At 42.5% G+C, this 17,855-nt stretch overlaps 1 protein-coding gene across 4 annotated transcripts in view; it reads right to left on the reverse strand.

The window, feature by feature from the left end:
• The window catches only part of NEO1 (neogenin 1), a 530,841-nt gene that overhangs the window by 25,759 nt on the left and 487,227 nt on the right, over window positions 1-17,855 (reverse strand). For all 4 annotated transcript variants that reach the window (XM_026648200.2, XM_026648198.2, XM_026648199.2 and 1 more), the window contains exons 21-24: window positions 13,445-13,513; window positions 11,155-11,302; window positions 2,306-2,544; window positions 1,476-1,568 (exon numbers count right to left, since the gene is read on the reverse strand). In XM_026648200.2, coding sequence (XP_026503985.1) covers window positions 1,476-1,568; window positions 2,306-2,544; window positions 11,155-11,302; window positions 13,445-13,513 — 549 coding nt within the window. The remainder of the gene's footprint in view (window positions 1-1,475; window positions 1,569-2,305; window positions 2,545-11,154; window positions 11,303-13,444; window positions 13,514-17,855) is intronic.

The following is a 17,855-nucleotide window of genomic DNA, read 5'->3' on the forward strand; positions in this document are numbered from 1 at the left end:
CCTAAATCTGCTTTTAAAAGACGTGCAGATCTTACACTTGGCCAGTATGTGGGAGTCTCCCAAACAGTGGAGGGATCAAGAATAGTCATCACTAACTGGGATGGATTCCTGGCAGGAAAGGTGGTGCTTGAAGCCTGGAGATCCTGGCATACCCTAGCAACAATGACCTCCCTGAAGATAGCCCCTCAGCAACAGAGGCGGTGGTGGTTTAATAGAAAAATCTTCCAATAAAAACAGAATTCAAAACAAGCAAACTAGATAAATTACTAAAGTAAACTGAACTATCATACAAACTAAACTAAAAAGGGCTAAGCTACAGGCTGTGCTAGAGTGGGCATGCAAGATGCTCTGTCTCAGGGTGAAGAGCAGTTGATATGGTGGTTAGCCCATGCAGCTCTATATATCCTCTGTATAGGGCATGAGAATGTCTGGAGCACGTGTGCGGACCAAATGGTCACTACCACTGAAAATCTCCAATCAAAGGCGCATGAGGTGCATGAGGACCTGAAGTGGAGAACGCATAGGGACGCTACTCGAAGAAAAAATGCATATTGTGCTGACTTGTGCCTGACAACGGCATATAGTGGTTTTGTGATAAAGACAAATGTTTGTGGAAACCAGCATAAGACCAAACTTATATTTACCTATGACCTGAGCCAAGATCTCAGTAATTCTCCGAAGACTGAAGAGCAGTAAAACTAATGCAATGTGGCAAAGTTTCCTCTGCTCTCAGAGACATTGTTTGAAACTGCAAGTATTGTTTGATAAAAGAACTGTTTTTACAATATTCTGAAGTAATGGGGAAAACAGCATGGCCCCATTGCATGGTGCTACAGTTAGTGCACTTCTCTCAATCATCAGTAACTGGTAGTCAAGAATATACACAGATACCAAAGGTAACCAACCAGGCACCCACAAACGATCCTCTTATTTGAAACTTGATATTTTTTCCCTAATGGGATGTCTGGCAGCTTGTGTACATTAAGTCTACACACTGAAAGACAAAAAGCAGTAGGAAGCATCCAAAATGAGAGTCTGCTTGACCAGGCCCACTGAACCTCAGCTTCTATCAGTGAGCATTCTACACAGCACTCCCAGCACCTTGAGATCAGAATATCATCATTTTTTTGGAACAAAAGTACTATCAGACTGAGTACTGGGAAGCTTACAGGATTGTTTTATATAGTTATTCTTTCTTTCTAAAATACGTGCAAATGCTTTTTTGAGCTATTTCTTCCACACAGTAAATAATCCTTATTCAGAAAGGGCCATCCAGATCTCTCTGCCAATAAAATGAAGGTGTAACAGGACTTCAGTGCCCCTTCCTGATAATATCCCCATTGCAACCTGGGATGGAATTATTTAGGGGTGGAGGGTGTTGAGAACATATTCACAATGGCTTGTTCTGTTGTTCCCAATTATAACAAAACATTCTTTCTGGCTGAGACAATTGGTAAGAAAGGCTGTTAACTTACGCTGAGGGGGCTGAGAATCAAATGGCATCATCATTTTTGGCCTCATCCCTCTTCTTCCTGCCAATGTGGACATGCTGTCCTCTGACTCATGCCCTGAAGAAAGAATACGGAAGGTTACTTACTACAGCACTGATTCCGTCATGACAACACTCAACCAGGTGATTTGGCTACAAACATCTTTTAATTCTGTGTGCATAGTATGGCTGTCCTCTTCATAATAGTTCTGCAGCTCATGACTGGCAAGCATCCAAGACTAACAGACTAGATATAGTTCTGCCACCCCCTCCACTGGAATACCAGAAGGGGCGGGTTGGGTTACAGGCACTATTGTGAATGGGAGAAACAGTCCAGACTTCCATGAAACTAATATCCTATAGAAATGCAATTTCTGGAGACAAATGGTAGTATGAATTAAGCTCAGTCATGTACAGATGGCACTAATCATCATTTCCCTCCACAGACTAGTATGAGATAATTGTTATACTATCTTGCACACAAGATTACTAACTTGTTATAACTAGGTACCATTATTATGATATACCAAAGAATAACTCAAAAATTAATTCTTGTGCACTCTATTGTCCCACTGATACATATGTAAACCATGAAGATGAATCCTCTACACCTGAATGGAACAGAGCCCTGTAACCTAGTCACTAAACCCAACCTAATAAATAGAAACATAAGAAAAATAATTTAATAAAAACTTTTATTATAATCTAAATAACGTTTTAACAAATGCTTTTGCCAGATACAGTGGTTATACTGTATCTAATTTTACACAATTAAATACCAAGATCCAACTATGGCTTGTTGTTAGGCAAACTTACCCCTGTATGAGTTGCGCCTTTGATGGATATTGCTATCCATGGAATTGTCAATTGGTGTGATGTCCTGGGAGTTGCGAGGGATTGGGGTGTCTGTCATGATTGGGTTAGGGTCTGGAGATTTATCAATGGGTTTCAGCTCCAGTCTCTCATGATGGATCCAAAGGTCAGGGGGTTTGACATCCTTGGAATTTCCTTTGTATTTATGGGACCCATTCACTGATTTGCAGGCAGCTCGTTTCCTTGCAAAACAAGAAAATAAATGAAACATTCTTAGGCAAATATTTTGTTACTCTCAGAGACAGGAGAGTTTTCATTTAAATTTCTTTCAGATCTACTATTCAGCTGTGGGGCAGCTAACTACCAGGCAAGAAGCTTTCTTTTACAGATGTACATGTTCCACACCTAAAGGGATAGGCTGGTGTACTATGCAGCCATTGATTTTTGTTTCAAAATCTGCCACGTGCTGCAGAACCTAAGCTTTCATGAACAAACATTACTGGTAAGTTCCCAGTCCTTGTGGTTGTGAAGATAAGTGTGAAGTGTATGAAAACCAATGCTCTGTTGTAGTCCTAAGTGTGCAAATAGCCTTAAATAATAGCTGCAAGTGGGGTGTGAAATGACACAATTACTTCAAAACTCTGAAGTTTAATGTTGATAGTTTAAAATGTTAATGATTTTACTACTGATCAGGTTAGCAGACACATTCAGCTAATGTGCTTACTCGCTCCTGTTGGAGTAACAATGCCAGGTTCTGGACTGTGAGGCGATTTTTGTGTGATGTTAAGGGTTTTTACAGGTGGAAAATGAGGCGTTCAAACACCCCTTTCCACCTTGGACCCTGGGAGCAAAAGAGGAAACGTCGTATCTGGTATCAAGAAGGAATGCAAGTAACAATTAAGATTAAAACAAGGCAAATAAAAAATTGGGGAGGAGGGGGCTTTTTCAGTTTGTTTACACTGTGCAGGGAGTGGCTACCCAGAGAAGCTCCATTTGTCATGGCGCCAGGGTAGCCTGAAGAGTGCAGCAGGAGCGAGGGTATTTCACTCCCTGAAACTCCTCTGCAGGTTCTGGATGAGTGGAATGTAAAAGTTAGGAGGCCTTATCTCAGTCCTAAACTGCTGAAGAGGTAAGTGGGCAGGAATGGGCACACAGGAGAGTGGAAGCGGGTGAGTGGAGAAAGGGCTTGAGCAAGTTTGAGGTATTGTTCTTGGGGCCTGCCGCTTCTCTTGCTGAAAGGGCCTTATAAAAATAAACTGGGAAGAAGATAAACCTTTATAATTTTTAGAAAAATAATGGGGGACATGCTATTTAAGGGATTGCTCTACCAGAAAAATCAAATTGATAATGTCCCTTTAATTCAATAAAAGTATCCATCCTGGGATTCACCAAAAATACAGAATTTTCAGTCCGCTGCACTAGAGTGCCACGGATCACATAGAAACTTCCTGAATTGTATTTATCAGGATATTTCACACCTAAGTTCTTTTGGTACGACAATCCTAGAATCATAGAAGATTAGGGTTGGAAGAGACCTCAGGAGGTCATCTAGTCCAACCCCCCTGCTCAAAGCAGGATTAACTCCATCTAAATCATCCCAGCCAGGGCTTTGTCAAGCCAGGCCTTAAAAACCTTCAAGGATGGTGATTCCACCACCTCCCTAGGTAACCCATTCCAGTGCTTTGCCACTCTCCTAGTGAAATAGTTTTTCCTAATATCCAACCTAGACCTCCCCCACTGCAACTTGAGACCATTGCTTCTTGTTCTGTCATCTGCCACCACTGAGAACAGCCTAGCTCCATCCTCTTTGGAACCCCCCTTCAGGTATCATAGAATCATAGAATTTAAGGTCAGAAGGGACCCTTATGATCATCTAGTCTGACCTCCTGCACAACGCAGGCCACAGAATCTCATCTACCCCCTCCTGTATCAAACCTGTGTCTGAGCCATTGAAGTCCTCAAATTATGGTTTAAAGACTTCAAGATGCAGAGAATCTTCCAGCAAGTGACCCGTGGCCCCACGCTGCAGAGGAAGGCGAAAACTCCCCAGGGCCTCTGCCAATATGCCCTGGAGGAAAATTCCTTCACGACCCCAAATATGGCGATCAGCTAAACCCTGAGCATGTGGGCAAGACTCACCAGCCAGACGCCCAGGAAAAAATTCTCTGTAGTAACTCAGATCCCACCCATCTAACATCCCATCACAAGCCATTGGGCATATTTACCGCTAATAGTCAAAGACCAATTAACTGCCAAAATTAGGCTATCCCATTATACCATCCCCTCCATAAACTTATCATGCTTAGTCTTTTGCCCCCACTACTCCCCTTGGAAGGCTGTTCCAGAACTTCACTCCTCTGATGATTAGAAACCTTCATCTAATTTCAAGTCTAAACTTCCTGATGGCCAGTTTATATCCATTTGTTCTTGTGTTCACATTGGTACTGAGCTTAAATAATTCCTCTCCCTCCCTGGTATTTATTCCTCTGATATATTTGTAGAGAGCAATCATATCTCCCCTCAGCCTTCTTTTGGTTAGGCTAAACAAGCCAAGCTCTTTGAGTCTCCTTTCATAAGACAGGTTTTCTATTCCTCGGATCATCCTAGTAGCCCTTCTCTGTACCTGTTCCAGTTTGAATTCATCCTTCTTAAACATGGGAGACCAGAACTGCACACAGTATTCCAGATGAGTTCTCACCAGTGCCTTGTATAACAGTACTAACACCTCCTTATCTCTACTGGAAATACCTCGCCTGATGCATCCCAAGACCGCATTAGTTTTTTTCACGGCCATATCACATTGGTGGCTCATAGTCATCCTGTGATCAACCAATACGCCGAGGTCCTTCTCCCTCCTCTGTTACTTCCAACTGATGAGTCCCCAGCTTATAACAATAATTCTTGTTATTAATCCCTAAATGCATGACCTTGCACTTTTCACTATTAAATTTCATCCTATTACTATTACTCCAGTTTACAAGGTCATCCAGATCTTCCTGTATGATATCCCGGTCCTTCTCTGTATTAGCAATACCTCCCAGCTTTGTGTCATCCGCAAACTTTATTAGCACATTCCCACTTTTTGTGCCAAGGTCAGTAATAAAAAGATTAAATAAGATTGGTCCCAAAACCGATCCCTGAGGAACTCCACTAATAACCTCCCTCCAGCCAGACAGTTCACCTTTCAGTACGACCCGTTGTAGTCTCCCCTTTAACCAGTTCCTTATCCACCTTTCAATTTTCATATTGATCCCCATCTTTTCCAATTTAGCTAATAATTCCCCATGTGGAACCGTATCAAATGCCTTACTGAAATTGAGGTAAATTAGATTCACTGCATTTCTTTTGTCTAAAAAAATCTGTTACCTTCTCAGAGAAGGATATCAGGTTGGTTTGGCACGAACTACCTTTTATAAAACAATGTTGTAATTTGTGCCAATTACCTTTGACCTCAATGTCCTTAACTACTTTCTCCTTCAAAATTTTTTCCAAGACCTTGCATACTACAGATGTCAAACTAACAGGCCTGTAGTTGCCCCGATCACTTTTTTCCCCTTTCTTAAAGATAGGAACTATGTTAGCAATTCTCCAGTCATACGGTACAACCCCTGAGTTTACAGATTCATTAAAAATTCTTGCTAATGGGCTTGCAATTTCATGTGCCAGTTCCTTTAATATTCTTGGATGAAGATTATCTGGGCCCCCCGATTTAGTCCCATTAAGCTGTTCGAGTTTGGCTTCTACCTCAGATGTGGTAATATCTACCTCCATATCCTCATTCCAATTTGTCATCCTACCATTATCCCTAAGCTCCTCATTAGCCTCATTAAAGACTGAGGCAAAGTATTTGTTTAGATATTGGGCCATGCCTAGATTATCTTTAACCTCCACTCCATCCTCAGTGTTTAGCGGTCCCACTTCTTCTTTCTTTGTCTTCTTCTTATTTGGCTATAGAACCTTTTACTATTGGTTTTAATTCCGTTTGCAAGGTCGTTGAAGGCTGCTATCAAATCCTCCCTCACTCTTCTCTTCTGCAGACTAAATATCTCCAATTCCCTCAGCCTCTCCTCGTAAGTCATGTGCCCCAGACCCCTAATCATTTTTGTTACCCTCCGCTGGACTCTCTCCAATTTGTCCACATCCTTTCTGTAGTAGCGGGCCCAAAACTGGATGCAATACTCCAGATGTGGCCTCACCACTGCCGAATAGAGGGAAATAATCACTTCCCTCGATCTGCTGGCAATGCTCCTACTAATGCAGCCCAATATGCCGTTAGCCTTCTTGGCAACAAGGGCACACTGTTGACTCATATCCAGCTTCTTGTCCACTGTAATCCCCAGGTCCTTTTCTGCAGAAAGGACAAGACTAATAATAGAACCAAGCAACTTTTGCATATAAATCTTTCATACAAAGAATCAGGGATGCATTACACTAAATGTCACTCAAATCCAAAAAGATTTTAAGTGGAGACTTGAAGTTCACTAAGGGTATGTTTACACTATGAAGCTCATACTGGCATAGCACCATAGTGTAGACACAGACTACACTACACAGACTATACTGACAGAAGGCATCGATGGAAGCCCTCTTCCATCGACACAGCCGCGTCTACACTGGGCGTTAACGTTGGCAAAGCTACATCAGTCAGTGTGGTCGTTTTTTCACACCCCAACTGACATATTTATGCCAATATAACTTTTCAATGTAGAGCAGGGCTAAGTGTTAGGAAGAAGGGAAGGGAGCACTAATGAAAAAGCAAGCTTCCCTAGCAGACACTGCTGCTTATCCATTGAAGTACTCTGTTCTGATGGCTTAGTGGAAAGCTGCGACAACCTCTTAGTCACAAACACTGACACACTGGCACCTAGATATCTTCCATCTTTGTGTCATCCTTATAAATTACCATGGTTTAAACATGGCCAGTGACCGGAGGAGAAAGCTGTGGTAACTGGTTGAAAACTCAATCCGAGCCAGAAAGAGTTTGGTGCCTATATTGTACGGACAAGAAAAAAAGAAACTGCTGTGACCGAGCAAATGAACAAAGTCTCACCTCGCAGAACTGCTCAGAGTTGGAGGCAGTTAGGTGAGTCTGTCTTGCCTTAGCTGTTACAGTCAACTTTCACACTGAAGAGTTTTCTATTTACTTTACCAATAAGGCCAATCAGATTCAGACTGACTTGCCTGGTACCTCAGTTATAAACACACTGGCCTAAATTTTGAAGTGATCAATGATTTTTATTTTCCAAATCGAGACACCTTAAAGGGGCTGGATTTTTCATAGGGAGGGCCCTCAGCACTCTTTTACAACTCTAAAGCAACTAAAAAATGGAGGCACCCAAAATCACTTGTCAAAATTTAGGATGCTCTCTTCTCTGGTTGAGTTTTGGAAAGTTTCACTTATCGAAGTTTTTATCTGTGCTGGGAAAGCTGTGTTCATCTACCTGTAAGTGTGACTGCCTTTCCCCTCATTGATGGTGAATAGGTGGGGGGCATCATGTCATTATTAGACTCAGAGACTAAGGCCAGAAGGGAACATCATGATCATCTAGTCCGACTTCCTGCACACTGCAGGCCACAGAACCTCACCCACCCACCCATTCCTTTAGTGGGCCCATAACTTCTGGCTGACTTACTGAAGTCCTCAAACCTTGATTTAAAGACTTTAATGACAGAGAATCCACCATTTACTCTAGTTCAAGGATTCTCAAACTTCATTGCAACACAACCCCCTTCTGACAACAAAAATTACTACACGGCCCCAGGAGGGGGACTGAAGCCTGAGTCCACCCAAGCCCCGCTGTCCCGGGTGGGCAGGCAGACCAAAGCCAAAGCCCAAGGGCTTCAGCTCTGGGCAGGGGGCCTGTAGTCTGAGCCCCCTGCCCAGGGCCAAAGCAAGGGCTTCGTCCCTGGGCAGCAGGGCTCAGGCTTCGGCTTCAGCCGTGGGCAGTGGGGCTCAGGCTACAGCTTCAGCCCTGGGTGGCGGGGTTCAGGCTACAGGCCCCCTGCCTGGGGCTGAAGTCCTTGGGCTTTGGCCCACCTAGCCTCAGCCCCAGCCTCATGCTTTGGTTTCAGTTTCAGGCCCCAGCAAGTCTAACACTAGCTCTGGTGACCCCATTAAAACTAGGTCGGGACCCACTTTGGGGTCCTGACTCACAGTTTGAGAACTGCTTCTCTAGTTCAAAGCAGCAAGTGACCTGTGCCCCACCCTGCAGAGGAAGGCAAATACACCCCCCCCAAGGTGCCTGCCAATCTGACCTGGGAGAAAATTCCTTCCTGACTCCAAACATGGTGATCAAATAGACCCTGAGCATGTGGGTAAGACCCACCAGCCAGACACCAGGGAAAGAATTCTCTAAAGTAACTCAGAGCCCTCCCTCTCTAGTGTCCCATCTCCAACCATTGGGGATATTTGCTAATAGCAGTTGCGGATGGGTCCTATGCCATCGTTGGCAGGCTCATCATCCCATATCCTCCATAAACTTATCAAGCTCAGCCTTTGCCCCTCCCTACTTCCCTTGGGAAGCTGTTCCAAAACTTCACTCCTCTGATGGTTAGAAACCTTCATCTATCTAATTTCAAGCCTAAACTTATTGATGGCCAGTTTAATACCTCTTCCTGCTTGATGTTTATCCCTCTGACATATTTATAGACAGCAATCATATCTCCCCATATCCTTTGTTTTCTTAGGCTAAACAAATCAAGTTCTGTAAGTCTCCTCTCGTAACACAGGTTTTCAATTCCTTTCATCATCCTAGTAGCCCTTCTCTGCATCTATTACAGCCTTAATTCATCTTTCTTAAACATCGGACACCAGAATTACACACAATACTCCAGATGAGGTCTCACCAGTGCCTTGTATAACGGTAATAACACTTCCCTATCTCTACTGGAAATACTTTGCCTGATGCATCCTAGGATTGAATCAGCCATTTTCACGGCCATACCACATTAGTGGCTCATAGTCATACTGTGATAGACCAATACACCTAAGTTTTTCTCCTCCTCTGTCACTTCCAACTGATACGTCCCCAGTTTATGGCAAAAAATCTTGATGTTAGTCCCTAAGTGAACTCCACTAGCAACCTCCCTCCAGCCGGACAGTTCGCCTTTCAGCATGACCCATTGTAGTCCCCCTTTAGCCAGTTCCCTTCCCACCTTTCAATCTCATCCTAATCCCCATCCTCTCAATTTAAATAATAATTTCCCACGTGAAACTGTATCAAATGATTTACTGACATTCAAGTAAATTAGATCTACTTCACTTCCTTTATGTAGAAAGTTGGTTATCTTCTCAAAGAAAGAACTTGGGTTGGTCTGGCACAATCTTTTGTAAAACCATGTTGTATTTTATCCCAATTATTGTTTATCTCTATGGCCTTAACTACTCTCTGGGGGACATGGATCAATGTTCACGTTGCACTCCCAGTCAGTACCTGGCCCAAGCTGGGGAAGCTAATGATCCAACCAGTGGACCAAATTTGGTGATGAATCCTGGTCAGGGGCCACCTGAGACATATTGTACATACACTAAGAAGAATTAATCTCTCTTTCAAAATTTGTTTGAAGACCTTGCATACAATTGAGGTCAAATTAACAAGCCTGTAAATTTTCTGGATCACTCCCCACCCCCACTTTCTTAAATATAGCTACTGTATATTTGCAATTCTCCAGTCATACGGTATGACTCCCAAGTTTATTGATTCATTAAAATCCTTGCCATTGGGCTTGTAATTTCATGTGCTAGTTCCTTTAATGTGGATGGAGGTTATTCAGGCCTCCCGATTTGGTCCCATTAAGCTGTTTGAGTTTAGCTTCCATCCTTGTTCCCATTCGCCACCCTGTCAGTGACCTTCAAATCCTCATTACCCTTATTAAAAACCAAGTCAAAGTATTCATTTAGGTGTTGGGCCATACCTAGATTATCTTTAATCTCCACTCCATCCTCAGTGCTTAGTGGTTCCATTTATTCTTTCCTTGTTTTCTTTATATTTAAATGGCTAAATAACCTTTCATTATTGGTTTAATTTCCTTTGCAAGGTCCAATTCTGCTTGGCTTTTGGCAGTTCTCACATTTTCCCTATGCTTTCTGACCTCCAAGATGTAGCTTTCCTTGCTGATCCACCCTTTCTTCCATTCCTTCTGGGCTTTCTGCTTTCTCTTAATAATCTGTTTGAGATGCTTGTTCATCCATTTGGTCTGTGACCCTTCCCTACAATTCTTCTCCTTTGCTTGGGATGCAGGCTTCAGAAAGTTGCTGCAACTTTGACTTAAAAGTAATTCCAGGCTTCCTCCACATTCAGATCCTTCTTCAGTCCAGTCCACTTCCCTAACTAATTCCCTTAATTTTTTAAGTCTGCCCATTTGAAATCAAGGACCCTAGCTGAAGACCTATTTTTGTTTATCCTTCCATTTAGTTTAAAGTGAATTAATTCATGATCACTTGAACCTCTACAATGAGTTCTTCTCTAAGGGCCTTGTTACTTACCAGTACTAAATCTAAAATGGCATCACCTTTTGTTGGAGTAAGATATTTAACTCTTTCATCAGTGAAGCCAAGGAAACAGCCACCCTTAAACAGCTAGTGTTAGTGGCGTAGACCTATATAATAATTAGCTGACTTAAATTCAACCCACATAAGACACAATTGATATTGATAGGTAAGGGCAAAGAAAATGCATGAATGGCTGAGGGTTGTACCAACACTTTCAGATGGAATGTTTTCTAAGCCTTTGCCAGTACCAGCTGCAATTGTGAGGTCATAATGGAGACATCACTACTCTTGCAGTCATAGATACAGCTATTAAGTAACTGAATAAAGGGAGAAAACTAGAACAGAGTAAAGCACATCTTACTTTTTCTGGTGAGAGGTGGTGCGACGAGTGCAGAAGACAGCAACAATCACCACTATCACAATGGTGATCACTCCAACAGATACTATTATGACTAGAAGCATGTTGCTATCCAGGGGGGATGTGGGGCTTCCATGAGGACTGTTACTGCCTGTAAGAGGGGAGGGGGGAGAGGAAAGCACTTGTTATACAAAGCATTTACTTGAGAAAAAGCTCCCCACTGCAGGATGCAAAAAGGAATCAACAGTAATGGGGAGCCTGAAGGAAGTACACAGTGTCAGATAGAAACTAATCTTGGCTCAGCTGGTGCATTTCATGTTAAGTACTCTCGCTCTTATCTTTTGTTATTTAAACATTTGCACATCATCACCTGATTATGACTATGTACAATTAACTGATTATGGCTCTGTACAATTATCCTTTTCTCCTATATAACATTTTGATGATCTATTTCCACATGATAGCCCATTAAAAATTACGTAATGGTACCTACAGTTGCTGCTAAAACCATTCAGGTGTGGTGAGACACCCAACTATATCACAACAAAGAGGTTCAATACATGAGAGGCTGGCATAATTAACCTGCAAAGCAACAATGAGTCTTCACATTAAAATGTATTTGCATGAGCACTTCTGATTAAGAGAAAAGAATTGTTATACAAAAATCAATCGGTTAAGTCCTATTTGTACTGAAAATGTTGAGACAGGATAATATGCCAATAGATAGGCACAGGGTATGCTTATATATAATGACATCTGATCAACTGCTCCCCTTAGCAATCTCTAAGGAGTCTCCAAGGGAACAACGAACATGCTCATTGCATGTCACTGGACTAACTAATGTAAAAATTCTATCACCTGACTGTATCTCCTTCTGAGGCCCCACAAGTTCTCCCACTCTACTACTGTTGTTGAGGATGCCTGGGCGGGTCCCAGCAGAGATTAGGCAAGAGGACAGAAGCCCACTGGAACACACACTCCAATACCCCAATAGTCTGGGGCTGTAGGAGTGCCACCTGCAGGGGCCTTCCCATTACCTATCTGCGCCTCAGTTTCCTCATCTGTGAAATGGGGATAATGACACTGACCTTCCTTTGTAAAGAGCTTTGAGATGCACTGGTGACAAGTGCTATAAAGAGCTACAGATTATTATTATTATTATTACCTAACTCCCTATTCAGTTACCCCCTTCCTGCACCATGTGTCTCCAATGTCCAGACAGTCTTCTGTCATATGAATGAACTCATTATCCCTGCCCTGCCCTGGAACTCTGGAAATATTGGAATCTGGAGTTTGTGGCCCAGGGTACCACTGTTTCTGTAATGGGTCTGACCTAGATCCTTGAACTTGGGCAAAAGTTTACTTCTGGATCTGAATTTTGTGGCATCTCTAATTAAAACAAAACAAAAATAACAATCAAGCACACAAATTACATTTTTGTTCAAAGAAATAGTAGTTTCCCAGGGGTGGCTCAGAAATGTAAGTTTCAAAGTAAAATATAAACCTTTAATTTCAAATATCTTCCATAATTTAAAAAAAAAATCCATCCCACCATGCTGCTTCCAGAGAACAGCACTGTGCTAATAGCAGCTATCTTCTTTTACAGTCCAAGCCTCTAGGACGTTGGGGAATTGTACTTTGCTGACTCTAGAAAGATGTGAGGTGGACAGTGAAAGGGAAGAAGGGCCTGAAAACACATCCAGGAAAGCTGACAAGTATGCAATGAAAAAGACCCTGCTGGAACTAAAGGGTATCAGGCATTCCTTTGGACACAGTAACCACACTTAATACATTATTGGTATTACTACAATGATCATTTTTCTTTAAAATAAGATACATTTTATGCAGCTGTAACCAGTGGTACCTCAGTGCAAGGCTTTCAGGATACTAAATGCAAATGAGGGGAAGGTTTAAGAGCAAGATTTTTTTCTCCTTGACCCTATTATGTCACTGGTACATAGTGGCAGTCGTTTTAAACTAGGCTGGGAAAAGGTTTGGTGACATAATTGAAATCTGGTGCTTATAAACATTTTTGTTCCCATTTGTTCTTTCATGGTGGACAAGGACTGTATTATAGTAACATGCTAAATTATTTTCCCAGTCTCATTTGTGAACTGCTAATATCAAATGGTTCATAAAAGGGGGAAACTGCAATTATTGGAAAAGATGTGTTCAGGGCTGTAAATCATAGCTTCATATTTTAGGAGACATATCACATCACACACCATTATACCAAGACATACTGAATTTCAGCCTAATAGGTCTCTGCTGAAATGCTTTATAAAGGCCTTACCACTCATGGGTGGTTTGTAGTCAGGTCCTATATCCAATGGCCGACTTCCTTTTCCTGCAGACCCTAATGCTGGGGAAAAAAATTACATTAATAAATACCAGTTATGTGATAAACTTTCTTCATCTCCTAGCTATTCATTTCCAAAACCTGTATCATCTTGGACCTATATTGTACAAGTTTTGTTTTCATATGGACATGAATAGCAAATACACACCACCAGAGATGTTCCCAACAAGTCCAGCAAACTCTGAATACCTCCAAACACAGAAACAGTTGAGAAGGGCTACCACCTAACAGGTGGATGCTGCTTTTCTCAGTAAGTTGGGCTGTTTCCTTTTTATTACATTTTTAAAATATCAATAAAAAGAAAGGATGATTTGTAACCATGATAGCCAATAGACTGATTCAAGCAACTTCCTAGATGCTTACATTTGGGGTTATATCTACTTGGGCATCACTGAACAATAGCATATACAACATGCTAAGTTCCTTTTTCTGGCCCCAGAATTACAAGCCTGGTTAGAAGACAGAAACATATAAACAATGGGAATGTATCTTAGACATAGTCAGTCTTTGCTTATCCATAAAAGCTTGCAAGGCAATTTTTTTGGTGCTCCCCCCGCACCCGGAAAGTGACACTGCAGTCAGAAAAATCTTTTTAGTGGACGATAAGAGAACAAGTCTAGCTACTTTTGGTCTGTCTTTCAGAGACAACACACTTAAAAATTACTTAAAGTTCTGGACAGAGCAGTGTGATTAGTGGATGACAATGGAGGTACATCTATTTGCCAGCTGGTTCATTACTAAACTGAAAGCAAATAACATATCCACTTCAAGAATCTGAACTACTGTTACCTAGTGGAACAAAAGAATAACAAAGACACCTCAACTTTTCCTCATTTATGTAGGACAGTCTTATAATATGGATCCAGATAGCCTCCAATCACACAAGCTGAAAATCGTTCCACTTTACTGCAGTTTTGTAACCATGTGGGAACCAGTCCTGTCTGTGTTCTGTGCACATGGAAAATTCCTACTGAATTCAGAAGTGCCTTGCTTTTGTAACCATACTACCTGATATTTTCAGCCCTTGTAAGCGAAGCAGGCTTACATTTAGTAATTGGATGGGAAGCCTCTCAGAAAATTAGGTGCTGTAGGAGGTGTTGCTTAATGTGAGACCTTCCTGTTACAATAGTAAACCAGTGCAGCATAGAATGCACTATGCTGAATTCCACTCACTTCAACAGGCTTTGGACAGAACTGGTTATACACTGGGTAACTCCACTGTCTTCACAGGGTCTTAGTCCCACAGTGGAGGGGGGCCATGTGAGCTTCTTGGAGAGCTGCTGCTCAGGGATGGGAACCCCCTGGGACTCCAGCTGCCAAAATCATTCAGGATGCACTTTCTGCTCGACTATGTGCTAGCTGAGAGGCGCGTGGGAATTGGTGGCCTCTGCTGCAGGTGATGGACATCTCAGGTACTTAAAGCCATGGCCTAGAGGAGGGAAGTGCCTAACTGCAGAGTCTGCAGCTGCCTAGGGCTAGCGCTGAGGATTTAGAGTCCATAGTGTTGCCGTTGCAAGGTTCCAGCATGTTCAGCCTGGGAATTGCCACCATGTAGCTACAGCTATCTAAGGCTGGACCTCTGGCAATTGGCCCCATGGCTGTAGCCAGAGAAGCTGCAGGTGGCTCTGTGACTACTGGGGGCCATTAAGCTAGGAGCAGATAAAGAAACTGGAGTTAACCTCAAGGAATAGAGGTCACCCGTAGGAAAGGAATGCCAAGGGAAGCAGGGAAAGAGGAAGAGGTCAGACTTGCAGGGGAGAATAGCGTCCAAGGTAGAAGGGAAACAGGCATGGGGAGAGGTAGTGCTGACCAGGTAGTAGACTAGCATGTAGATGGGAGCAGAGGGAGAAAAGCTGGTGACTTGGGGATCCTAGGGGCTAAGTCCTCACTTTGGGGAAATGGTGTTTGCAAGTGTCTTGCTCAAATAGTAGGATGGGTGCTGAGGGAGGCATTTGTCAGAATTGATCAGGTATCTACTGGCTTTGGAACTTTGAGCTGAGACCAGAACCATATACAGTGACTGGTGAAATAGGGTGGTACTGGAGACATGGTTATAGAAGGTCTGAATGAGGAAGGAGATAAATCTGTGGGGAGTTTCCCCTGATCACTATGAAAGTTCTGCTCACTGTGGACACTGGTAAACCCACATGGGTGTACAGCTCAATGAGAAAAGCAGGGGGCTGAGGGAGCTGTGTATGGCAATGCATATAGTCATGCAGAGGTGTGTGATCAAAATGAAAAATGTCTCTGAGATTCAATACTGGATATACTACGGCACCAATGGCACTGCCACACCAGGCCCACAGTCGGAGAGCACAATGACTACATGGGGGCCCACAAATATGTTTGGCGCTGGGGCCCACAAAAGGTTAATCCGGCCCTGATACAAGTGACCTAATAATTAGAGTGCAGCTCTCTTTTTATTTTACCATATGTTCACTATTATTATAACTCAGAACTAATTTAGGCAATCTGCTGCAGCAGCAAGACACACAGAATCACAAGTTCAAATCTAGTGTCAGCGCCCCTACTGAGTCAGCAAAACCTTTCTAGCAGAGAAGATACAACAGAGACAAGTGCAAGAAAAAAAAATCAAATGCACAGCTACAAAATGGGGAACAACTGGCTAGGTGGTAGTACTGTTGGAAAGGCTCTGCGGGTTACAGTGGATATGACTGAATATGAGTCAAAAAAGTGATGCAGCTGCAAAAAAGGCTAATATTCTGGGGAGTATTTACAATGGTGTCATATATAAGAAATGGGAGGTAACTGTTCCACTCTATTTGGGACTGATGAGACCTCGGCTGGATTTCTGTGTGCAATTTTGGGTGCTACACTTTAAAAAAGATGTGGACAAATTGGAGAGAGTGCACAGGAGAGAAAAAAAGAAGTGATAAAAGGTTTAGAACCCTGGCCTGTAAGGAAAGATTAAAAAAACGGGGTATGTTTAGTCCAGAGAAAAGACAACTATGGAGGGATAAAAGACTTCAAATATGTTAAGGGCTCTTATAAAGAGGACAGTGATCAATTGTTCTCCTTGTCCCCCGAAAGGTAGGATAAGAAGTAATGGGCTTAATCTGCAGTAAGGGAGATTTAGGTTAGATATTAGGAAAATTATTTTAACTCTAAGGATAGTTAAACTGCAAGGGAGATTGTGGAATCCTGTCATTGGAGGTTTTTAAAAACAGGTTGGACGAACACCTGTCAGGGATGGTCTAGGTTTACTTGGTCACGCCACAGTGCAGGGGGCCGGACTCAAAGTCCCTTCCAGCCCTACAATTCTGTTTCTATACATATATCCTGGTTCTTTCTCCACTGACTTATCATTAAAATAATGACAATACAAAATTGCTATTATGCCAAAGTTAGAATAATAGAAGAGGTTGATGGTAAATGTGTGGCAACACACACACTCACTTTTTACACCTACACTCACTTTTTACACCTATATATACACAGTTAGAAATGTGAAAAATAGATGCCCAGTATGACAGATATTGCAATCCTATGCGATATCTTTGGGGAGCATACTGTATTAAGTTTGTTTCACTGTGGGCCAGGGACTGTATGCAACTCCCAGGGGGAGAGTTATTACAGCTCCTCTAGAAACCAAAAACAGTAGGAGGTGATTAAGTTGAATCCCCTAGGTGGAAAACACATCTAGAGAGGTTCCCCCCCTGGGGGAGGACTGCATAAGAAGGTTCAAATTTTCCAGAGATCAACAGACAAAGGGCTTTTGGCATAACAAGACTGTACTTAAACTGACTCAGGCCTTCTTTCTGATCCAGCAAACAGACAGGACTTTTTGTCCAAAGGCAGCCCTCAATCCTTGCGGAAGGGTTGGAAAGATTTTGGCCTACTAAGGCCTCTATGACTGATGGGGTGACCTTTGGTAAGTTTCTAATATGCATCTAGGAAATTTTATAGCTTTTATGTTTTCTCTGTAATGTTACCTTAAGAATAAAGGTGCTGCTTAGAAAGAGCTGTGTGGTAACTTGTAATTGGTGCATAGCTCTTGGAGAGAAGGCAAAGCACAGGCACTGGCCTTTAGGCAGACTGGCTTGCTGGGGATATCACAGTGTAAGGCAGGGAACTGTGCAGCCTTAAACCCCCTAGAGTCAGGAGGGAGAGACACGTGACACTGGGAGACGGAACCCTCCATCAAGGGTTGTATGTGCCCTCAAGGAACCACAGAGGGGGAATACAGATGCAGTTACCCTGAAATTTTGACACCCAAACCCCTACAATTCTGCAGTCATGAAAGAAGGCTTATAAGGTTAAGACATCATCCTGATTAAGATGGGAAGTTGAAAAAGCAATAAAAATGATTATAGAGATATAATGG

Source organism: Terrapene carolina, unplaced genomic scaffold (assembly GCF_002925995.2).
Source record: "Terrapene carolina triunguis isolate 2854851 unplaced genomic scaffold, T_m_triunguis-2.0 Scaffold67, whole genome shotgun sequence".
Taxonomy (NCBI): Eukaryota; Metazoa; Chordata; order Testudines; family Emydidae; genus Terrapene; species Terrapene triunguis.